A 25,556-nucleotide genomic window follows, 5' to 3' on the forward strand; every position below is an offset into this window, starting at 1 on the left:
TTGGTGAGACTCTGCCAATTCATGCTTGTTCAGTAAGCAGCGTGAAACGTTGTTCATTCTCAATGCCATGAGAAGCAGACTTGTTTATTACTGTCATAGTAATGAGGTGCAATGAAATAACCTTCGTGTTGCCTGCCCTTCATGCAGATCATTTTAGCACATCGGTGCACTGAGGTCACACAAAGGAAAAGCACCTATGCAGAATATATACTCAGAGGCAACTTTATTGGATACCTCCTTTGCCAAAAACAGTGGCCACTCAATGTATGTTTGTGGTCTTCTACTGGAGCCCATTCAGAGATGCTCTAATGTTATAATGTGTAGTTATTTGAGCTACTGTCTGCTTCCTGTCAGCTTAAACTGGTCTGGCTGTTCTCATCTGACCTCTCTCATTAACAAGGTGTTTTCACTCACAGAACTGGATGTTCTTTTTTCTGCACCATTCTCTTTAAGCTCTAAAGATTGTAATGCCTGAAAATCTCAGGAGATCAGAAGTTTCCGAGATGCTCAAGTCACCCCATCTGGCACCAACAATCACCATGATCACTTTTCTTGCCCACTCTGATGTTTGGTCTGGAGAACAGCTGAACATGTCTGCATGCTTTTATGCATTGTGTTGCTGCCACTTGATTGGTTGATTAGATATTTGCACTAATAAGCAGGTGTACATGAGCACCTGAGAAATTGCAAGATGGACAATAAGGTACAAAGACTATGATGAGGAAGGCTGAGAAGTCAAGATTCCACCTTAATGTACTAAGGGACATTTCATAGTGTTATAACAGCAGGATAGGAGCTGTTCTTGAGGTTGTTCGTGTGTTCTTTCAGGCTTTTGCCTGGTGGAAAATGGGAGAAATGAGAATGACCAGGGTGGCTGGTGTCTTTCACTGCGGTGGCTGTTTTGCTGAGGCAGCAAGAATTGTGGACAGGATCCATGGAGGAGAAGTTGGCTTCTGTGATGGAGCTGCTGAGGGTTAATCGGGACATGCCGAATCTCTTTAGTCTCTTTAGGAAGTCTGAAGGGGAGGGCCACCCTGGATCTCTGGTTCTTTATGGTGAAGATACCTTCCATGCCTTTGTTGTGTAAAGAAGGAAAGCTCTGTGGTGTAGCAGCTAGAACTGCTGCCTCATGTCTCCTACCCTCCGGTGATGTCTGTGCTTGCAGTTGGCACGCTTTCCTTGTGACTGTGTGAGTTTCCCCTGCTTGCTCCAGTTTCTTCCCCACGTCTCAAAGACATGTGGGTTGGTATGTTAATTATTGCTCTAAATTCACCCTGGTACATTGGCGAGTGATGGAATTTGACAGTTGGGCAGGGGGACTGAATGTGGGGAGAATAAAGATGGAAGAAGTGTAAATGGGTGGATTGATGTTCAGCCTCTGGATGGTCTGAAGGACCTGTTTTCATGCTGTATCTCTCTGTAACTCTGACAGCATTACATTACCAGGTTGACACAGCTTTCCTGTGTTGTGGGAGGAAACCGGAGCACTCAGGAACCCACGCAGTCATGGGGAGAATGTGCAAACCCCCACACATCGACAGTGCTGGGAGCTGGGATTGAACCTGGGACTCTGAAGCCATGAGGCAGCTGCTCTACCCACTGCACCACTGCGCTGTTCTTCCTCTTCCCTTCCCAAGCCTGATAAAGGTGACTCTCAGTCAAATACTACAGCTGTTTGGCAATTTCTTCAACTCTAATCAAGCTGGACGGAACCAATAATGATAAGACAAATCCTTTGCTACTCTGGCCTCCAAGAGGACCACAACCTTGCAGTAGCATTTGGGGGCTTGTGTGCCTCAGTGATCTGGAGTCGGGGCTTTATGCTTTGCCTCTTGGTAGGGTCGCCCATACCAAACAGGTCAAAGGGTAGAGGTCAGAATGAGAGTGATCCCTTGGTCCTCCAGGTTCAGGGGTTGAGTTCAGGGCTAAACACCCTGACTGGTAAAACAAAATTTGTTACAGAAACAGTAATGAAGAATCCTTCTACACTTGTGTGCAACTCAAAATTAGATGGAAGGCCTTGGTTACTGCCCTAAATGCCAGCAGCGTAACAGCCTGTATGCAAGTACGTTTGCAACACTGCCAAATATTTACAGAGCCCAAAACCAAACAGACAGCAAGATAAGAGACTATTTTGCAGTGTTATATCAGCATATGGAAGATAAGATGATAATTGTTGCGACAGCACTCAACCAGCCGATCTGCCTTATTCCCGTATGCCTCCTCGTCACCACCAGTAGTTGGTGACTCTGCCAACAATAGCTGTGTCATCGGCGATGATGTTTGCACTATGCCTTGCCATACAGTCATGAGAGTAGAAAGAGTAGTGCAGCACGCTAAGCGAACATTCTTTCGGTGACCCTGTGTTGATTGTCAGCAAGGAGGAGATGTGGTTCCTGATCTGTGTTGAATGTGATCTCCTGATGAGGAGGACGAGGATCCAGTTGCAAAGGGAGGTACAGAGGCCCAGGTTTTGAAGCTTGTTGATTAGTACTGAGGGGACGATAGTGATGACGATCTGCAGGCGTTGCGTGCATAGCAGATGATTTGCTTGCATGCCATTCATTGGTTGAAATGTAACCATGTTTCTCTTGTAGTTCTTCCCAGGTTCGATGTCAAGGTCCAAGCGAGTGAAATGTTCTATCTCGTGACAAGGGAGAGATTCGAGTTCAGAATCACCGCAAGGTAAGTGTGAAATGGGTCCAGAGGTGGTGTATGTTCTTAGTGTGAGATATGGGGGCCTTTGGTTGGCCTGCGGTCTCCCTGATAACTACATCTGCATGAAGTGCATTGAGCTGCAGCTCCTTAGAGACTGTGTTAAGGAACTGGAGCGGTAGCTGGATGACCTTCACCTCATATCGGAAAATGAGGTGGTGATGGAAAGGGAGTTGGAGGGGCCAGGTACCTGGGTGACTGTCAGGAGAGGGAGAGGTAATAGGCAGCCAGTGCAGACTACCCCTGTGGTCCTTCCCCTCAATGATAAGTTCAAAGTAAATTTTATTAACAAAGTACATATGCCACCATCCACACATCCTGTGATTCATTTTCTTGTGGCCATACTCAGAAAATTTATAGAATAGTAACTATTACAGGATCAATGAAAGATCAACTAGAGTACAGGAGACAACAAACTGTGTAAATGCAAATATAAATACATAGCAATAAACAACGAGAACAGGAGATAATGAGATAAGGAGTCATTGAAAGTGAGATCATTGGTTGTAGGAACATTTCAATGATGGGACAAGTGAAGTTGAGTGTAGTTATCCCTTTTTGTTCAAGAACCTGGTGGTTGAGGGGTAGTAACTGTTTTTGAACCTGGTGATGCGAGTCCTGAGGCTCTTGTACCTTCTACCTGATGGCAGCAGTGAAAAGAAACCATGACCTGGGTGGTGGGGATCCCTGATGATAGATGCTGCTTTCCTAGTACAGTGCTTCATGTAGGTGAGCTCAAAGGTTGGGAGGGCTTTACCTGTGATATACGGGGCCAAATCCACTAGTTTTTGTAGGATTTCCCGTTCAAAGGCATGGTGTTTCCATTACAGGCTGCAAAGCAGTCAGACAATATACTCTTCACTACACACCAGTCTGATAAAGATCAAAGATTCAAAGGTTCAATTTAATGTCAGAGAAGAGTATACAATATACATCCTGAAATGCTTTATCTTCACAAACATCCTCGAAGACAGAGAAGTGCCCCCAAAAAATGGACAGAACCCCAAAGAGCCCCCCCCAGCTCCCCTCCCTCCCGCGTGGAAGCAGCAGCGCGCAACAATATCCCTCCCCCCACCGGCAAAAAAAAAGCATCAGCACCGCCACCGAGCATGAGCAAAGCAACAGCGAAGATACAGACTTGTAGTTACCCCAAAGACTACTCGATCACCCGGCATTCGACATACCACAGGCTCTGTCTCTCTCCCTAGTAAGGGAGAAACATAGAAAATAGGTGCAGGAGTAGGCTGTTCGGCCCTTCGAGCCTGCACCGCCATTCAGTATGATCATGGCTGATCATCCAACTCAGAACCCTGTACCTGCTTTCTCTCCGTACCCCCTGATCCCTTTAGCCACAAGGGACATATCTAACTCTCTCTTAAATATAGCCAATGAACCGGCCCCAACTGTTTCCTGTGGCAGAGAATTCCACAGATTCACCACTGTCCGTGTGAAGAAGTTTTTCCTCATCTTAGTCCTAAAAAGCTTCCCCTTTATCCTTAAACTGTGACCCCTCGTTCTGGACTTCCCCAACATCGGAAACAATCTTCCTGCATCTAGCCCGTCCAATCCCTTTAGAATTTTATGCGTTTCAATAAGATCTAATAGAAGAAGGAGGTGTCTCCATTTTCCCAGTGAGCAGGGAGACATTACTAACAACTTGCTGGTTAGCGATGTTAAAAGTCAGTCACATCGCTTTTCTCGAGCTCTGTGTCTGAAGATCTCAAAGATCCCAGGTCTTCGGGCACACAGCAGTAACTTTTCCGACTCCCCGACAACACATGCGTGTCCTGCCGTGACACTGACCCTCGATCTGCCTGTCTCCAGAGCCCCGAGATCTTAGGCTTCCAAAGTAGAGCCGGCCTCTCAGACCGAACCCTTGTCGTGCCGGACAACGGCCAGTCCAGAAACCCCCGAGAACGGGTCCCATTCCCACAAAGGACCGAAGTCAGCCTGTCAAGGTCTTCAGTAGAACCCGGAAAGGGTTTAGTGCCATCTTAACTTCGCTCCACTTTAGCTGGCACGCTGAATCTCTGCAAACTCCTGAAGAAGTAGAGCACTGCCGTGGTTTCTTCACAATCGCACTTGCGTGCTGTGCCCAGTACAGGGCCACTGAAATAATAACAGCTAGGAATTTAGAGTTGCTCACCCTCTGCACATCTGATCCTGTGGTTTCCCTCTCCTGAAGTCTACAATCAGTTCCTGGGTCTTGCTGCCATTGAGTGAGAGGTTGTTGTTGGAGGTTCTTGTTGTTATTATCACTCAGACAGATTCTCAATCTCCCTCCTACAAGCTGATTCATCACCACCTTTGATTTGGCCCACAACAGCAAACTTGTGTATGGCATTGGATCTGTGCTTGGCCACACAGTCATAGAGCATAGAGTCACAGAGCAGGGGGCTAAGACACGGCACTCAAAGAGAGGAGGATGAACAGCAGAGAGTGGTGGTAGATAAGGTTCAGATTGATACCACGACATAGGTTGGAAAAGGGAGGGGTTCCTGCCTGAAGAGAGAGTATAAGGAGTTGGGTAGAAAGCTGAAAAGCAGGATCGTCAGGGTGATATTCTCTGATTGCTGCCTGTGCCACGTGCCATTGAGGGTAAGAATAGGATGACCTGTCAGATGAATGTGTGGCTGAGAAATTAGTGCAGGGGGAAAAGGGCCCAAGAGATTAAAAATATCAGTAAGCACACCTGCTAGTTGTGCCGTGCACATCCCGAGTACTTGCCCTGGGATGTTGTCTGGTCCCGCAGCCTTGCGACCGTCCACTCATTGGAAACATCTGCGTACCTCAGCCTCAGAGCTGACCAGGTTGCAGGTTGTAGCGGTGGCTTTCCTCGGAGGTTCAGAGTTAGCGACATTGAACCAAGCGCAAAAGTGATTGAGCTCATCTGGGAGAGAGGCCGCGATGTTGGCGGCACCACAACATTTGGCTTTGAAGTCTGTGATGGTATGCAGCCCTCACCACAAGTCACGTGTGTTATTTGTTGTGAAATCTGACTCAGCCTTGTCCCTGTATTGCTGTTTCGCAGCCTTGATAGCTTTACGCAGATTGTAGCTACTTTTCTTGAGCTCCAGCTGATTGCTGGCAGCATAAGCTCTATGTCGCGCAGTAAGCCCTGCTTCCTCAGGGTTTCTGGTTTGGGAAGACCCTGACTGGCTTCTGAGGGACCACGATGTTGATGCACTTCCAAATGAAACACGCGACTCCATCCGTGAACTCGGAGACATCTTCATCATGGAAGATATTCCAGTCGACGTCATCAAAGCAGTCCTGCAGCATGGAGGCCAGTTGGTCGGACCAACAGTGGATGATTTTAACTATGGCCACCTCTTGTTCCAGCTTCCACCTGTACGTTGGCAAAAGCAGAATCGAAGAGTGGTCTGATTTTTCAAAAGCTAGGCGAAAGAGAGCTTTGTAAGAGCTTAGAAAAATAGAGGGCAATGGGTAACCCTGGTAATTTCTAAAGGAAGTACATGTTCGCTACGGCATTGTGGGCCAAAGGGTCTGTACTGTGCTGTTCTTTTTCTATGTAAGCATTGCGGAAGAGAGTGTAACAGTGGTCAGGTGTCTTATCTCCACGAGTGCTCACCTGGATGTGCTGACAAAACTTTGGAGAGACTTTTGTCAGCGATGCTTGATTAAAGTCGCCGGCGACGATGAAGGCAGCCTCTGGGTGTGCAGTCTCCAGCATGTTTATGGTCTTGTACAGTTCCTTGAGAGCCAGGTCAGAATCAGCCTGTGGCGGAATTTACACCATTATGATGATAAGGGCCGTGACCTCCCTAGGCAGCCAGTAGGGTCTGCACTGCAGCACCAGGTATTCCAGGTCTGGGGAACAAAAGGGCTTGAGTGCATGCACATTCTGGGGGTCACACCAAGCATTGTTGAACATGAAGCATACCCCTCCTCCTTCATGTTCCTAGAGAGGTTATTTGACCTGTCCGCCCGGAAAAGGAAGAACCCAGAGTGCTTGATGGCCTGTTCCGGTATCTCCTCCGTCAACCAGGTCTCTATGAAGCACAAAACATTGCATTCCTTTGCTTCCTGCTGATAGGAGATTCTGGCTTTCCGTTCACAAAGCTTGTTGTCCAGGGACCTGAATGTTAGCCAGAACTATCCTAGGGAGCGGTTGCCGGTTTGCACGCCGTCTCAGCCTCGCCAGGGCATCGACCCTTCTCACTCACCTCTGGCGCTTCTTCCAAGGTAATGGCAGTGTAGGAGGTGAGTCTCCCATGTGTAAGCAGGAGTTCCCAGTGTAGGAAAGGAGGCACATAGTGGGTAAATGCCGTCTTCCTGATGTTCAGAAGAGTTAGCCTATCGTATCTGATGTGGCTATCAGCTACTTGAACAGAAAATGCTAAGAAAATTGTTAAAATTAGTCATACACTGTAGATTTGGAATGGAGCTCGCAACATGACTGCCATACACAGCGCCATCTTGATGGAACTTAAGTATATTGCACCAGTCTTCACTATGGAAGACACAAGCAGAGTGCCAGGGGGCAGAAGTGAGCTTTGTTACTACGAAGAAGAAGGAGATTGAGAAGCTGAAGGGTCTGAAGGTACATCAGTCACCTGGACCAGGGTTCTGAAAGAGGTAGCTGAAGAGATTGTGAAGCCATTAGTAACGATCTTTCAAGAATCACTAGATTCTGGAATGGTTCATGAAAACTGGAAAATTGGAAATGTCACCCCACTCTTCAAGAAGGGAGGGAGGCAGAAGAATGGAAATTATAGGCCTGTTAGCCTGACTTCCATGGTTGGGAAGATGAGGAAGAATATTATTAAGGATGAGGTTTTGGAGAACTTGGAAGCATATGATAAAATAGGCCAAAATCAGCAGGATTTTCCTAATTGGGAAATCTTGCCTGACAAATCCGTTGGAAGTCTTTGAGAAAATAACAAGCAGGAGAATCAGTGGATGTTGTTTGCTTGGATTTCCAGAAGGCCTTTGACAAGGTGCCGCACCTGAGGTTGCTTAACAAGATAAGAGCCCATCGTATTATAGGAAGGGCACTAGCATGGATAGAAGATTGGCTGACAGGCAGCAGGCAAATAGAAGAAATAAAGAGGTCCTATTCTGGTTGGCCACTGGTGACTAGCGGTGTGCAGCAAGTTTAGTGTCGGGAATGATTTTTCTCACATTGCGTGTCAATGATTTAGATGATGAAATTCAATTCAATTCAATTCTGGTTTAATTATCATTTAACCATATAAGAATACTTAAGAATACAGCCAAATGAGATAGTATTAGCAGGGGGTCAAGGTGCAGACACCCCCACCCACCCAGCCCACTGATATCCTTTGTCGACTGGCCCCTGATGCCTGCTAGGCAACAGTGAGGCTTTGAGGCCCAGCGCTCACCCTGGTCCCGCTAGGCGAATCCATGGCTTTGAGGCCCAATCCTCGCATATACAAACATGTATAGAATATTAGTAAAAACAGAACCATACAGATATATATGTATATAGTCCAGACACCCTGAGTCCATTTCAAATCTTCGGTTGCCACAACTGCGTTACGCCGCCCCAGTAGAGTGCAATGGTTCAGACGTCTCTCTGCCTGCTGCCGAAAAGCAAGTGACCCTGCAGCTTGAGGCCTGAGCCCACTGACTGCTGCCAGAGAATCTGCAGTCGGCCACAACAGAGCTTGTCTTCTGCCGAGTGAAACCCTGGGAGGGCAGCTCCGACTCGGTGCCCACACTTCCCCTAGAGAGGCGCAACAGCTTTGTCCCCTCACTCCGGATGGCTGCAAGCAGGAAACACCGTGGCTTTCAGGCCTAGTCCTCTCCACGACCAAGGACTCGGCCCCCTCCTTCCGCCCCTGCTCACACCCAATAAATCAGCAAATCGAACTTGCAGCATGCCAGATTAACAGTGTCCACATTGGTCTTACGATCACACGAAAAGTGGCCATGACAGCCACTGACGATTTAACTGCAAGCCTCCATTGATTCAGGCAGCAGCGTGTTGCAGAGCCCCTTCATTATCTCTGCCGGTGAGCAACTCGCTGATGGTGTAGACCTGCAGTACTTTTAATTCTCAACGTATAGCAGGATCCAGCGGTCCTCAGACCTACGGTTTGATGTTGTATTTGACGAATTGTCAGCTTTGTGGCCAAGTTTGTGAACAATATGAAGATGGCTGGAGGGGCAGATAGAGTTGAGTAAGCAGAGTGTGTGCAGAGGGACTTAGACAGATTAGGGGAAAGGCCAAAGAAATGGCAGATGAAATAACATGTGTGGAAAGTAAATGGTCATACACTTGGCTGGAAAGAATAAAATACGGACTATTTTCTAAATGGGGATACATTTCAATAATCAGAGGTACAAAGGGGCTTGGGATTCCCTAAAAGTTAACTTGCAGGTTGAGGCGGTGACAAGCAAGACAAACTGAATTTTAGCATTCATCTCGAGAAGGGTGGAATACAAAAGCAAGATGTAATGAGGCTTTATAAGGCATTGGTCAGCACCTGTACTATTGCGAGCAGTTTTTGGCCACTTTTCTAAGAAAAGATGTGGTGGTATTGGAGAGAGTCTAGAGGAGGTTAACGAGAATAATTCCAGGAATGAAAGGTTAATATATGGGAAATGTTCGATAGCTCTGGGCCTGAATGCGCTAGAGTTTAGAAGGTTGAAGGGGGATCTCGTTGAAGCTGATTGAACATTGAAAGACCCAGATGGACTGGATATGGAGAGGATGTTTCCTATAGTGGGAGAGTCTAGGACCTGAGAGCTTATCCTCAGAACTGAAGGATGCCCAATTAGAACAGAGATGACGAAAAATTCCTTCAACCAGAGGGTGTCAACTCTGTGGAATTCATTGCCACAGACAGCTGTACAGGCCGAGATGTTGGGTATATTTAACGTGGCAGTTGATAGGTCCTTGGTTAATTAGGGCATCAAAGGTTATGGGGAGAAGGCAGGAGAATGGGGTTGTGAGGGATAATAAATCAGCCATGATGGAATGGCAGAGCAGACTTGACGGGCCAAATGGCCTAATTCCGCTCACCTCAGGATGTTTGATACAGATGCGCGGGTGCACCATCCAGCTCCCTGAAGTGGTTCAAGGAGGCGGCTCAGTCCAGTTTCTCATGGGCAGTTTGAAATGGGTAACAAACATCACATTACTGAATATATAGGCATCCGTCAGTCTCGTGAGACCATGGATTTGTGCCTTGGAAGGTTTCCAGTGCGCAGGCCTGGGCAGGGTTGTATGGGAGACCGGCAGTTGCCCAAGCTGCAAGCCTTCCCCTCTCCACGCCACCGATGTTGTCCAAGGGAAGGGCACTAGGACCCATGCAGCTTGGCACCGGTGATGTCGCAGAGCAATGTGTTGTTCAGTGCCTTGCTCAAGGACACAAACACATTGCCTCAGCTGAGGCTCGAACCAGTGACCTTCAGGTTACTAGTTCGATGCCTTTATCCACTAGGCCACGCTCCAGCACATTACTGAACAAGTGGTATAGAAATCTGTGTTAACATCTAATAAGCTCAGCTATCATCTTTTAAAGGCACTTGTATGGTGAACCAGTGAATGGAGAGGCCCATATTAGATTTGGAATCATCCACGGTGTTAACACTAAGACAGACGTTTGGAGCCTAGGACGAAAATTAACGGTGAGTACATTTCAAGGCTTCTGACATGGGATTTAGGTATCTGGATATAAAGGGTTAATTTTGTTGTAGCAGTGGGAGATCAGGAGAATCTGTGGAACTCCAGCCCCTGATTGTTTAGCTTTCATCTCTGTGTCTGTCTAAGAGACTCTTAAAAGTCCTTAATATCTCGGCGTCTTACAAGGAATGTACAAGAGGAGATGGAGACCATGAGATTATGCCAGACCTTTAAACACCCGTTTATTCAAAGGAAGGTGGGACAGAATTTCAGCTTTGATGTTTGCCTTTACCTGGGCAGTGGCTCCTGAGGTTCGAGAAGTGGTCCCAGTGTGGCAGAGCGAGCTCGGTCTACAGAGGACCTCTGTCTTGCAGATGTTAAGTGTAAGACCAATCTTCTATTGACTCAGTGAGCTTGTAGCTCGGCCTCCCCCCCAACCCCATTGCCTGAGTGTGTGCATAGGAAAATGAGAAAATAGGAACAGCAGGAGGCCACTCAGCCCCTCACGCCTGCCCCATCTTTCTGAAGGTAATCACGGCTGATCAGTCTCAAGTTTCATCTCCTCTTCTGTACCAGTTCTCCACTGACCTCAATCTCCACCAATCTTTCAAAAACCAACCACCTCCATTTTAAATATTCTCAATAATCTACTCTTCACTTGCCACGTTCTGAGTATTTATGTTGTTATGTTCTAAGAGACTATCACTCTCTGGTTAAAGACTGCTCTTAATCTTGCAACTTTGTCCACTCATTGAACACTCTCCCACCATCTACCCTCTCAAAAACTCAGAAACTTGTACTTCAGAATAAGATCACTCTCCTAAACGAGGAATATAGATAGACAGACACTTTATTGATCCCAAAGGAAATTACAGTGTCACAGTAGCATTACAAGTTTACAGATGTACAAATATTAGAAGAAAAGTAAGAATAAATAAAAGAAAATGTAAGTTACTTTCAACAGTCTAGTATGAGGGGTCATCACTTCCCTGCTACAAGTTGACTCATAGAGCCTAATGACTGAGGGTAAGAATGACCTCATATAGCTCTTCTCGGAACAGTCTTAGTCTGCTACTGAAAGTACTCCTCTGTTCAGCCAAGGTGGCATGCAGAGGGTGAGAAACATTGTCCAGAATTGCCAGGAATTTCTGTAGGGTCCTTTGTTCCACCACAGCCTCCAGTGTGTCCAGTTTGACTCCTATAACAGAGCCAGCATTTCTAATCAGTTTTTGAGCCTGTTGGCATCACCCATGTTGATGCCATTGCCCCAGCACACCACCGCATAGAAGACTGTACTGGCAACAACAGACTGGTAGAACATATGAAGGAGAGGCCTGCATACTCCAAAGGACCTCAGAGTGTGCACCCAATCTGCCTATTCCTTCTCAATAGGACAACACTCTGATCCCAGGAATTATCCTGGTGAATCTCCTTTAGACTGCCTCCAAGGCTGGTATATCCTACATTAGGGAAGGGAGCCAAATCCTGTGAAGCTGCTGCAAGCAACGTTTACATAACATAAGGTTATAAGGAATAGGACAAGGAGTGAGCCATCTGGCCCGTCGATTCAATAAATCATGGCTGATCTGGCCATGGACTCAGCTCTACTTACTGCCTGTTTTCCATAACCCTTAATTCTCCATATTATGCAAAAAATCTTGCTTCAACTATTCTGTCTTAGAAGAGTTCAGTTATAATCCTCGGGATAGTATCTTCACACCATTGGCTCCTCCTTCCCACCTTCCTCACTTGATCCCATGGTCCACATTCTTTTCCAATGAGTTTCCATCATCTTCAGCCCTGTGTCACCTCTGCCTCTCATCTCCCAGCCTCTGTCGCTATCTCCATTCCCTCTTCTCCATCTTCCGATTACCCCACCTTACCTGGATCCACCTCTAGCCTACCATCTCTCCTCCACCCCTTTTCCTCACTGGCCATCTCCCTCTATCTTTCAGCCCAGGTGAAGATTCTGGGCCTGAAACATCGACTGCCCATTTCTCTCCACAGGTCAAAGGTTTCAAAGGTACATTTAATGTCAGAAAAATGTATACAATATACATCCTGAAATGCTTTTACTTTACAAGCATCCATGAAAACAGAGGAGTGCCCCAAAGAATGAATGACAGTTAAATGCGAGAACCCCACAGCCCACCCCCAGCTCTTCCCTCCCATGCATAAGCGGCAGCAAGCAACGATCCCCCCTCCCCCCACTGGCAAAAAAAAGCAAGCATCAGCACTTCCTGTGAGCACTCAGGCATGAGCAAAGCAATAGCAAAGACCCAGTCTTGCAGTTACCCCAAAGACTACGTGTTTCACCCGGCATTCGACATACCACAGGCTCTCTCTCCCCCTAATAAGGGAGAAGGAGGTGTCTCTGTTTCACAGCAAGAGGGGAGACATAACAAACAACTCATTAGTTTATGATGTTAAAAGTCCATTGCGTTACTTTTTCCATGCTCTGTGCCCCAAGATCTCGGGTCTCTGGGCGCACAGCCAGAGAACTTCAGTCTCCCATGACACACTGATTTCCTGCCGGGACACCGGCTCCACCTGTCTCCAGAGCTACAAGATCCTGGGAATCCAAAGGCCAGCTAATCTCTCAGGCTGCATCCTTGGCATATCGAATAACAACCAGTTGTGAAACCCCAAGAGCTGGTTGCATTCCTGCAAAGAACCGAAGTCAGCGTGTAACTCCAGGTCAGAGTCTTCAAAAGAACCCTGAAAGGGAAAGGGAGATATTAAGGATGGAAGTCGAGCTGTTTCCGAAGATGCAAGCAAAGGAGTCGCTGTTAGGCACCATTGTCTTCTCCTAAATTCCTTCTGACCCATTAATTTCCTCAAGCAACTTGTCTGTGTAAGGATAGACACTCAGTGGCCACTTTACTGGGTACCTCCAGTACCTGATCAAGTGGTCACTGAGTGTATGTTTGTGGTCTTCCGTTGATGTATCCTGTCCACTTCAAGGTTTGATGTGTTGTGCGTCCAGAGATGCCCTTTGGCACACCGCTATTGTAATGTAAGGGTATTTGAGTTATTTTTGACTTCCTGTTAGCTTGAACCAGTCTGGCCATTCTCCTCTGACCTCTCTCATGAACAAGGCACTTTTGCTCACAGAACTGCCTCTCACTGGATATTTTTGCTTTTTGCAAACTCTGTAAATGCTAGAGATTTTTGTGCATGAAAATCCCAGGAGATTGCAGTTTCTGAGATATTTAAACTACCACATCTGGCACCAACAATGTTCAAAGTTACTTTGATCACATTTCTTCCTGCATTCTGATATTTGGTCAGAACAACAGCTGAATAGAGGAGATGTCAGGGATAAGTTTTTTACGCAGAGAGTGGTGAGTGCGTGGAATGGGCTGCCAGTGACGGTGGTGGAGTTGGATATGATAGGGTCTTCTAAGAGACTCCTGGATAGGTACATGGAGCTTAGAAAAATAGAGGGCTATGGGTAACCCTATTAATCTCTAAGGTAAGGACATGTTCAGCATAGCTTTGTGGGCCAAACGGCCTGTATTGTGCTGTAGGTTTTCTGTGTTTTTTGTATGAACCTCTTGATCATTTATGCATTGAGATGCTGCCACATGATTGGCTGATTAGAGATTTACCTTTAATGAGAAAGTGTACAGAATAAAGTGGCCACTGAGTGTATATCAATTGTCTGATTGTGTGCTTCCTCTTGTATTGAGCTGGATTACTACTGCAACAGCACATCATCAGCAGGGTACAAGTCTGATTCATTGCTCAGACTAGTAGAGTGTTACCTTACATCTCCGGAGAACCTGAGTTCGATTCCGAAGTCCGGCTGTGTGTGTGTGTGTGTGTGTGTGTGTGTGTGTGTGTGTGTGTGTGTGTGTGTGTGTGTGTGTGTGTGTGTGTGTGTGTGTGTGTGTGTGTGTGTGTGTGTGTGTGTGTGTGTGTGTGTGTGTGTGTGTGTGTGTGTGTGTGTGTGTGTGTGTGTGTGTGTGTGTGTGTTCCAGCTTCCTCCCACATTCCAAAGATGGGGGTCAGTCGCTGTAAACTGCTGCTGAGTGGTATAATCTGGAAGTGGGGTGGGGGGGTAAGGGAGTGATTGGGAATGTGAGGAGAATAAAATGGGCTTTACCTAAGATTATGTAAATAGGTGGTAGAAGCAGAGTCAATGGGCCAAATTTTCCTTCTGTATCTTCCTCCAACTTTGTCTTTATCCTCACTTCCAGGTGACAGCAGGAGTGGCCAGTTCCTACCTGGACACGAATGACCTACTGACAAAATCTGGCCTGTTATCCAGGGACAACCTGCTGGGGATGAACCTCTACATGGGAGTGACAGTAGTGGAGCTCGGCAGTAAGTATGAGTGGGGTCTTCTGATGTTACGGTTTTTCATTTCTTCGAGCCCCAAGGTTCAGCTAAGTCTTCCTGGGCTTTCCCCGTACACCTGGAAGTCAGCTGAAGTGCTTAATCGAAGCAATGAGAAAGAGTCACAAGTGGCACAGTTATTTGGCAGCCCTCTTGGTCACTAGGGCACGGGTTGCCATCCCTATTGGTCACCAGGGCTCGGGTCGTCATCCCTGTTGGTCACCAGGGCACGGGTCGCCATCCCTATTGGTCACTAGGGCTTGGGTCGTCATCCCTATTGGTCACCAGGACTCGGGTCGTCATCCCTATTGGTCACCAGGACTCAGGTCGTCATCCCTATTGGTCACCAGGGCTCGGGTCGTCATCCCTATTGGTCACCAGGGCACGGGTCGCCATCCCTATTGGTCACTAGGGCTTGGGTCATCATCCCTATTGGTCACCAGGACTCGGGTCGTCATCCCTATTGGTCACCAGGGCTCGGGTCGTCATCCCTGTTGGTCACCAGGGCATGAGTTGCCATCCCTATTGGTCACCAGGGGACAGGTGGCCATGCCTCTTGCCCCAGAGATAATTCTGAATTGAGACGTTGAACCACTGCCTGCCCTGTCAGTGAGGCCAACACATCCTACAGCCTTGTTGTGGACCCATGAACATAACCTCACTACTTTTGCTCTCTTTTTGCACCATTTAGCTAATTTAATTCTGTTTTGAAAATATATAAATCCCATTGTAATTTATAGTTTTTTTGTGTATTACATTGTACTGCTGCTGAAAAACAAGGAATTTCACTACATGACATGTCCGTGATAATAAATGTGATTCTGAGGAGGGGAGATTACTCCAGGAGAAATTGAACGATGGTGTAAACTGGCTCCTGGCCCCTCCTTCGCATGACATTGTTCGAAAGTAGTGGGGAGGCAGTGACTGACTGTCTAGGACCGAGAGCGTCACACACTCGTGTGCTATATCCTCCCACCGCCCTTGCTCCGTGCAGGTGTGCCACACACTCGATGCTCAGCCAACTAACTGAATATTTGCACAGATTGTGGTTGCAGTGATAAGAATTTACAGTGCTGGGCGGTCACGGTGATGGGGCGGGGGGGGGGGGGGGTTGGTGGTGGCTTTGAAAATTCATGGTTCATGGTAGGGGGACGTACTGATGGGCAGTGACAGTGACGGGTGGGTTGCAAAGATTAGGGTAATCTCGGTAGGGGGACGCAGTTACACTCATGGGGGTTCATGGCATGAGGGTAAGTGTTACAGCAATGGGAGTATACAGTCCAAATACAGTGGGAATGCATAGTTACAGAGACACATTATTACAATGATATGTGGCTATATCGACAGCAGATATCATGACGTGGTTATAACACCGTGCATTTTATTGATGTACATCGATAATGATATGTGATTGTAGTCTAATGTGTTTATAGTGGTATGAGGTCGTGTAACTGCCTCTGCCACGGCCCCTGTAACCTGTGCAATCTCCACCTTTGTACAGGTGATGTGATGGAAGAGACTGAGCTGACCAGCATCCGATTTGTGTCCTCGCCGTACATGCTGGACCTGTCGAAAACAGCCCGCCAATTTGTACCCAAGACCCGCTTCCAAGTAGTGGTACGTAAACGGGGTTCGGAGGGTGTGGTGTGTTTGGGAATGCACCTGGAAGCCATGAGGTTTGGGGAGGGTTGTTGGAGGCAGGTGGGATGGAGGGAGCTGGGGCTGAGACTGACCCCTCGTTCCATCAAATCTTTGCTTTCACTGGGACTCTTCATCCTGATGATGTACCCGTTGCAATCTTGTGCACATTATAATCAGGTGAGTTAGGTTAATCACACCAGTTGCTGAGTTTTTCGAAGCATACTGTATGTGGTTGTGGATTTTCCATTTAACTCGCTGGTTAATATTCTTGCAACAAACAGAAGTGTCTTGGGCATGTTCCAATTTGTTCACAGCTACCTCATTCAGGGGCAGTCTTACAGGATTTGGATGACTGAGCTGATATTAGAAATTCAGTATTAAGAATTTCTCAAAATGGAATTTAAAGGAAAATAGAAATGCTGGAGGTCTGAGATGAAAACAAAACGTGCTGGAAACACTCCGGGAGAAAGAAGAACAGAGTTAATGTAAATTAAAATTAAAAAGACCAGGTCAAGCAAAAGCATGGGAAGAAAAACACAGTTAATATTTCTGTCATATTGAAAGGCTGAGATTGTGGAGAGGATTATTTAAAAAAAAAATTATTTAGTGTTCCAGCACAGAACAGATACTTCCTGTTGTGGGGGAATCTATGCTTAGAGGACAGAGTTTCAGAATATGTCCCTTTAGGACAGAGATAAGATGGAATTTCTCTCATCAGAGGGTGGTGAATCTTTCGCATTCATTGTCAAAGACAGCTGTGGAAGCCCAACTTGTGTCTGTTTAAAGTGAAGCTTGATCGTTCTTGATTGGTAAGAGAGGCAAATGTTACGGGGGAAGGCAGGAAAATGGTCTGATGAGGGATAATAAACAGCTGGGATTGAATGGGCAGACGCGATCAGCTGAGTGCCCTAATTCTGTTCCTACTTCTTATGATGTACTTTCCTGAAACTTTAACTCCCCACAGTTGCTTCCCGACGGCTGAGTAAGCCTGCATCTGCAGTATTTAAGACCATAAGATACAGTGGCAGATTTAGACCATTTGGCCCATCGAATCTGCTCTGTCATTTTCTCTCACCCCCCCCCACCGATCTCCTGCCTTCCCCCAATGCCCTCCTATCCTTTCATGTCTTGACCAATCAAGAATCTATCAACTTCTGCCTTAAATATACATTAAGATTGGCCTGCACAGCTGCCTGTGGCAATGAATTCCACAGATTCACCACTCTCTGGCTAAAGAAATTCCTCCTCATCTCCATTTTAAAAGGATGACCCTCTAATCTGAAGCTGTGTCTTCTGGTCTTAAATTCTCCCACCACAGGAAATGTCCTCTCCACATTCACTCTATCAAGGCCTTTCATCATTTGATAGGTATCAATGAGGTCACCCTTTATTCTTCTGAATTTTAATGAATACAGGCCCAGACAAGCTGTTCAGTTCTGGAATCATTGTTGTGAACATCCTTTGAACCCTCTCCAGTGTCAGCACATCCTTTCTAAGATAAGGGGCCCAAAACTCTTCACAATACTCTGTGAGGCCTACCAGTGCCTTACTCAGCATTACATCATTGCTTTTATATTTTAGTTCTAGCATTTAGTAGGAGGATTGGTTACCTCTTCCTAAGTGACAAGATATTTTGCTCATTGATTTTTGTACCTGTTCAAATATCTTGTAAATGGTATAATTTTACCCACCTCTACCACTTCCGCTGGTGGTTCTTTCCAAGTACCCACCACCCACTGTGTGGGAAAAGTTGCCCCTTGTGTCCCCTTTAAATCTTTCCCTTCTTACCTTAAACCTACGGCCTCTAGCTTTAAACAACACACACAATGTGCTGGTGGAACACAGCAGGCCAGGCAGCATCTATAAGGAGGAGTACTGTCGACGTTCCAGGCCGAGACCCTTCGTCAGGACTTCGTTAGTCCTGACGAAGGGTCTCAGCCCAAAACGTCATCAGTGCTCCTCCCTATAGATGCTGCCTGGCCTGCTGTGTTCCACCAGCATTTTGTGTGTGTTGTTTGAATTTCCAGCATCTGCAGATTTCCTCCTGTTGGCCTCTAGCTTTAGACTTCTTTAGCTTGGCAAAATGATCAGTGACCACTAATTTTATCTCTGCCTTTCAAGCTTCCATAAACCTCAGCCTCCTTCGATCCAGAGAGAAGCACCTCAAACTACCCAGTCTCTCGATAACTCAATACCTCCAGACCCGACAACATCCTTTGTGCATCCCCTCAGGCTCAGTCACACCCTTCCTATAACTGGGCAGCCAGAACCACACCTGCTGCTTCACGTGAGGCCTCACCAGCTGTACCGTGACAGCCCAGCTCTTGTACTCTGTGCCACAGCTGATGAACAGGACGCGGCAGGGCTTGCCAGTAAAGACAGAGGGACACACTGAAGCTCGGGGCAGCCGCTGCAAGGGCTCAGCGGGGAAGGACCACAGTGCAGGGCTCTTCTGCTCCTGGAGAGGGAGGGCCGGGTTGGGTAGGAAGCCTTCGATTGTTGTGGTGGTACCCCACCCTGGAGTGCCACATGAGCGACAGCTGTGTTATGACTGGGTATGAATGTAATATGACAGTACGGAAAGCAGCAACTACGAATGCAAAGAATGAAAAGGCACTGGGCGCTTTGTTCTTGAAAATAATTTCAGTACAGCACAATGTTGTGCTGAACCCAGAAACACCCAAACACTAATCCCTGCTACCTACACCATGTGCATGTCCCACCATCTTCCTTGTATCCATGTGCCTGTCCAAACGGCTCCTAAAAGCCCCCAATGTATTTGCCTCTACCACCATGCCGGGCAGCAGATGGCAGGCGTTCATGACTCTCTGAGTGAAAAATTTACCTTTCATATATCCCCCTTGAATCTACCCCCTCATGCTAAAGGCATGCTGTCTGGTATCAGGCATTTCAACCCTGGGAAACAGATACTCTCAGTCCATTCTATCTATGCTTTTCATACTTTTGTAAACCTCTATCAGGTTTTCCCTCAGCCTCTGGCACTCCAGAGAAAACAGGCCAAGTTCATCCAGCCTCTCGTGATAGCACATGCCCTCTAAACGTGGTAGCATCCTGGTAAAACTTCATTATGAATCAAGTTTACTTTATTTAAAATAATAATTGTTACCATTTACTCTGTGACCTTCATACGAGCAAGGAATTTTATTGCATCCCTGTGTATATGATGATAAACTAACCTGAATTTAAATCCGATAGGTGACTGTGACATACCCTGATGGGACGCCAGCTGTTAACGTACCTGTGAAGGTGGAAGAAGGTCCCGCTGTGACTACTGATCAACAGGGGCTTGCAGTCATTGAGAACAAAGCCCCAGCCAATGCAAGCATCCTCAGCTTGAAGGTAACACTTCTGGATTGGGCCACTGCGAGATGGATGGAGTGACTGATCTATCTGGTGCAGGGATCCTTCAGCAAGAACAGAGCTGTGCTTTTGGAGACAAGAGTCACAGAATCATACAGGATGGATATCGGCCATTTGGCTCAACACATCCATATTGACTAATGGCACCCATTGGTACTAATCCCGCATACTTGCAAAACGTATCCCAATTTACCAGCTCGGTACCGAATAGAACAGGAATGACCATAGAGCAGACTTACACATAGTCATACAGCAGAGAAGCAGTTCCCTTGGCCCTCTGGTCCATGCCAACGAAGAGTCCCATCCCAGTGAGTCCCTATTGCCTGTGTTTGGCCCATATCCCTCAAGCTGGCAGGGGACAGGTGAGTTCAGGTGAGGAGAGATGATAGGGGGATGGTAGAGGGGTTGAAGTGGTGGAGCAGACATAATGGGTCCTATAGCCTAATTCTGCTCCGATATCTTGTGAACTAATGGTCTTATAGAAAGGGAATGATATTAGAGGTGATAGGTGACAGAGGTGTAGGCTGAAGAAGAGGGAATCTGATTGGAGAGGATAGAAGATACGGAATGAAAGGAAGGAGGTGGGGGAGCCAAAGGAAGTTGATAGGCCAGACATGAGGGTGGGGAAGGGAAGAGAAGGGGTGAAGGGGGCAAAGGAATGAGGGAAAACTAAGTGGGGAAAGGGGGTGAAAGGAAAACAGAATGGAGTGTGTATCTGGAACGTTGTGAAAGTGATCTTGATGCCGTCAGGCTGGAGACGAAGTCAGAATATGAGGTGTTGCTCCTCTAACCTATGTCTGGCCTCATTGCGGCAGTAGGAAAGGCCATGGACAGACATGCTGGAATGGGAATGGGAAGTCAAATTGAAATGGGTGGCCACCCAGAGATCCTGGCTGTTGTGGTGGGCTAAGTGAAAGTACTCGGAAAAGTAGTTCCCCCAATCTGTGTTGGGTCTCGTTGATGTAGAAGCCATACCAGAAGCACTCATTGCAATAGATGACTGCAACCGTGGTAAGGGCCATACCTCCTCCCTCAACGCCACTCAGGGCCCTAAACAGTTCTTCCAAATGAGGCACAGCTTTACCTGTGAGTGCAAACTCCGGTGACACTTTATGCTGCCTCAGTAAAGAACCCTCACCCCCCAGGTGTTTCTCTTCTCCTCTCTCCCATCAGGCATGAGGTACAAAAGCCTGACTGCATGTACCTTCAGACTCGAGGTCAGCTTCTGTCTCACTGTTAATAGATTATTGACCGGTCACCTAATACGTTAAGATGGACTCGACCTCACAATCTACCCAGTTGTGATTTGCACACTCACTGCCCATTACGCTGCTGTGTTTCGGGCAGCAGTGAAGGTCCTCCAACTCCGGTGGTGCTCAGGGTTTCCCTCATCACGTCAGCAGCATCTCAGTCTTCACTCCCGTCAGTCATGCAAGTCCTGGGTGGAGAAGGATCCTTTATTGCTGTTTCTGTAACAGTTTTGTTTTCCCAGTCAGGGTTGCTAGCCCTGAGCTCAACCCCAAACCTGGAGGGCCGGTGGACCACTCTTAGTCTATCCTCTACCCCTTTGACCTGTTCGGCAATGGTGTGCCTACCAAGAACCAAAGCATAAAGCCCTGACTCCAGCCAATGTAGCTCTCCGGGTCACTGAGGCACGCAAACCTCCAAACCCAACGGCAAGGTTGTGGTCCTCTTGAGACCTGCACTGTAACGTAACACTTCATTCTGCCTTGCTATATTTTGCTCAATGCTCTGTTATAATGAAATGATCTGTAAGGACGACAAACTTAACTACGTTTTTCACTGTACCTTAGTACAAGTACAGTAATAATGCAATTTACCAGTTTCATTCTGTAATGTACTGTGATGCTGCTGTGAAAGACTAGTTTTATGGCACTTGTACCCTGTGTGTGTGGATACTTCTGACAGCAATAAACTTTAACTAGGTGGGATTGGATCTGGTCAAAAGGCCCAGGTATGGAGATACTCTGCACCACTGACAATGCTGAGCTTCTGTTGTAAACCATGTGTGTTTAGTTCACTGCGTGGAGACCACAAAGGATGTGGATCTTTATTATCAGATATGGAGATTGGTAACCAACTCATCTCATAAAGGTATCCCAGCCAGGAATAACTTTACTCTGGCATTTGACACTGCATATGTGCTTTGTTCAGGTGACAGCTGGAGAGGGAACTCTTGGCAAGGAAATCCGAGAGGGAAGAGTGACAGCTCAGATGTATCAGTCTCCCAGCAGGAGCTACCTCCAGATCAGCGCTCCTCACACCATCCTGAAGGCAGGGCAGAAGCTGGATATCGAGTTCCGGGCCTTCACGGAGCAGAATGACGCAAGGATTGACTCCTATTATTACATTGTACGTAAACTCTCTCCCAAGATCAGGTGAAACCAGAGAATCGTAGATGCTGTAAGTTAAAGGTAAAAGCAGAACGTTTTCAAAATGCTTAGCAGATCCAGCTGACTCTGAAGTGAGAAAAAATTCAGTTCTCGGTACTTATAAATTGAGTTACAGTCCTAGATTCATAGAGTTTTACCCTACAGAGACAAGCCCTTCAGTCCAACATCCATGCTGAACAAGATGCCCAACCTGCCTGTGTTTGGCCTACATGTCCAAGTGTCTTGTCAATGTCATGAATATATCTGCCTCAACCATGACCTGACTATCCTCTGGGGGAAAAAGTTGCCCCTTGAGTTCCCATGAAATCTTACCCCTCTCACCATAAACTCATGCCTCTAGTTCTTTAATCCCTAATCCTGCGGGGGGAAAAACCCTGGGTCAATCTTTGCCCCTCAGGGTTTTACACCTCTCTATAAGATTACCAAACATTTTCCTATTCTTTAGTCCTAGCCTGCTCAACCCCGGCAACATCCTTGTAAATCTCTTCTGCACTCTTTCTAGCTTAATAACAAACTTTTGTATAGCAGAATGACCAAAGCTGAACACGGTTTTCCAAGTAGAAGCTTACCAACATCTTGTACCACTGCACCATGACCTCCCAACATTTATACTCAATGCCCTGAGTCATGAAGGCCAGCATGCCAAATGCCTTCTTTTCCACCCTGTCTATCGGTGTGTCCACTTCCAGAAAACAACATTACTTGTACTAATGTTGGTTCAGTTTTTCTTTATCTCCATCTGGAGTTGGGGCCTGTGTTACTATTTACAACATATTGCACAGACAAAGCTTAATCTGATCCCGACTGCTTCTTGTACTGTGACATGAACCCACTTGGTCTCACATTATTGGTGATGTTCCGTTCGCTCAAACCAATCCATCTCACTAAATACTTTGTTTTACTCCACAGTCGGATGAAGGGTTCTACATCTGGGTCATTTACTGCCTCACCCTCCACAGATGCTGCCTGATCAGTAGAGTATTTTTGGCACACAGGGTTTTCATTTCAAATTTTCAGATGTGGTAATTTTGTTTTGTTCAAGAAGTGTCTCTTGGCCCAAGACCATGCCATTTCTCTAATCTAGGTAGGTGGGAGCCAGCTGTCGACAGACACCATCCAAACCCCTCCTCTGGCGTGACCACAATGAACTGCAGAGAGTTTTGTTCACAGCTCAGCACATCATGGAAACCAGCGTTCTCTCCATGGACTCTGTCTACACATCTTACTGTCAATATAATCAATGACCTCTTCCACTTCCACTCATCCCATCGGACAGAAGATAGAAGAGCCTGAAAGCACATGACACCAGGCGCAATAACAACTTCTGTCCCGCTATTGAATTGATGTCTTATGTGATGAGATGGACTGTTGATGTCACAATCTAACTTGTCCATAAGATAATAAGACATAGGAGCAGAATTAGGCCATTTGGCCCATTGAATCTGCTCTGCCATTGAATCATGGCTGACCCCCTTTTTTCCCTCCTCAGCCCCACTCCCCGGTCTTCAACCCGTAAATTTGCCGGCGTGTCTGATCAAGAGTCTTATCAAGCTCTGCCTTAAATACACCCAAAGGCCCGGCCTTCACAGCTCCCTGTGGTAACAAATTCCACAATTCACCACCTCTGGCTAAAGAAATTTCTTAGCATCTGTATTTTAAATGCACGCTCATCTATCCTGAGGCTATGCCCTCTTGTCGAGGCCTTTCAACATTCAAAGGTTTCAATGAGATTGCACCTCCCCCCCCCCCCCCCCCATCATTCTAAATTCCAAACTTTCCACATATGATAATCCTTTCATTCCCGGAATCATCCTCCTGAACCTCCTCTGAACCCTTTCCAATGCAATCATATCTTTTCCTGGATGAACAGAAAACTGATCACAATACTCAAGGTAAGGCCTCACTGCCTTATAAAACCTCAGCATCAAATCCCTGCTCTTGCATTCTAGACCTCTTCAAATGAATGCTAACATTGCATTTGCCTTCCTCACCATCTGCAAGTTAACCTTAAGGGTGTTCTGAGCAAGGACTCCCAAGTCCCTTTGCATCTCAGAATTTTGTATTTTCTCTCCATTTAGTAAATAGTCTGCACATTTATTTCTTCTTCCAAAGTGCATGATCATGCATTTTCCAACATGCTATTTCATTTGTCACTTTCTTGCCCATTCTCCTAATCTGTCCAAGTCCTTCTACAGGCTACCTGTTTCCTCAACACCATCTGCCCTTCCGCCAATCGGTGATCCTTTAGTGTGGCCCTCAGAATGCATTACCCCAGCAGTTACCCAAACAACTGATCCAACAGCATAGCTGACACCTCCAGAGTGCCAGAGCTAAATGGTCATTTTCCCCCTGTGCCTGCTTTTCTTTCCTAGGTTACTAGCAAAGGCAAGGTGCTCACCACCAGTAGGATCACAAAGGCGGACCCCACCAGGCTCCAGCTTCGGGTGGACATGGACATGGTCCCAACGTTTCGCGTCATAGCATACTACTACATCCAGTCAGGAGAGCGCTTGGAAATGGTGGCCAACTCAGTGTGGATCAACGTGGAAGACACGTGCAAAGGACGGGTGAGAAGCAGTCGACTACTCCCTCCCAGAGCAAAATACTGTAGTTGCCAGGAATCTGAAATGAAAAGCTGTAACTGCTGTAGTTTTGTTCTTTGGATGATAGAACACCAAACATGACTTTAACTCTAGCTGGCTTCATCAGTTTTCAATTCTGAAAACAATATTGCATATAAATTCCATAAGACTCAATTTTCTTTTTCCCCCCCCCCAGAATATTCACTTAGTCAAATGTTGGAAACCAAAAGACATTGGAAGAGGCCATTTGGCCCATCAGGTTTCCATTGACACCAAACTTATTTTAATCTCCCTCATATCCAATATCTATCAACTTCTATTGATTGATTGAGATACAGTGCGGAGTAGTCTGCTCCAGCCCTTCAAGCTGCCACATCACCCAGCAATCCCCCGATTTAATCTGAGCCTAATCACAGGACAATTTTACAACGACCATTTAACCTGCTAACCGGTGCATCTTTGGACTGTGGGAGAAACCAAAGCACCTGGAGGAAAGCTACAGAATCAGAGGGAGAATGTACAAACTCCTTATGGGCAGTGTCAGGAACTGATGCCGGGTCATTGGAACTGTAAAGCACTGTGCTAACCACTATGCTACTGTGCCACCCCGGTTTATTATGCTGTAGGGTTGATTTACAATGAACCCACCGGCCCACAGGTGTTTGGAATGTGGAATGGAACTGCGGCACCTGGGGAAAGGAAAACCCATGCGGGAATGTGGAAACTCCACCCTCGCAGACTTCCCCCAAGGTCGGGATCGACCATCGGTCTCTGAGTCTGTGAGGCAGTGGTTCTACCAGTCAGTCATCTCCACTTCTTCACCACTTATCAGTGGTTACAGTTTAAGGTGATCTTGTTTCTTTGCAA

The 25,556-nt window shown here is 46.8% G+C and overlaps 1 protein-coding gene across 2 annotated transcripts in view; it reads left to right on the plus strand.

The window, feature by feature from the left end:
* Positions 1-25,556, plus strand: part of LOC140716935 (complement C4-A-like) — a 124,667-nt gene that overhangs the window by 12,335 nt on the left and 86,776 nt on the right. Inside the window, exons 1-8 of one of the 2 annotated variants that reach the window (XM_073030087.1) lie at positions 2,409-2,456; positions 2,598-2,685; positions 10,230-10,335; positions 14,533-14,659; positions 16,173-16,288; positions 19,529-19,672; positions 21,869-22,066; positions 24,480-24,674. In XM_073030087.1, the coding sequence (XP_072886188.1) occupies positions 2,636-2,685; positions 10,230-10,335; positions 14,533-14,659; positions 16,173-16,288; positions 19,529-19,672; positions 21,869-22,066; positions 24,480-24,674 (936 nt within the window). In that variant the 5' untranslated portion in view covers positions 2,409-2,456; positions 2,598-2,635. Of the gene's footprint in view, positions 1-2,408; positions 2,457-2,597; positions 2,686-10,229; positions 10,336-14,532; positions 14,660-16,172; positions 16,289-19,528; positions 19,673-21,868; positions 22,067-24,479; positions 24,675-25,556 lie in introns of those variants that run through there. The other variant, XM_073030077.1, reaches the window with a different exon arrangement.

Source organism: Hemitrygon akajei, chromosome 2 (assembly GCF_048418815.1).
Source record: "Hemitrygon akajei chromosome 2, sHemAka1.3, whole genome shotgun sequence".
NCBI lineage: Eukaryota > Metazoa > Chordata > Chondrichthyes > Myliobatiformes > Dasyatidae > Hemitrygon > Hemitrygon akajei.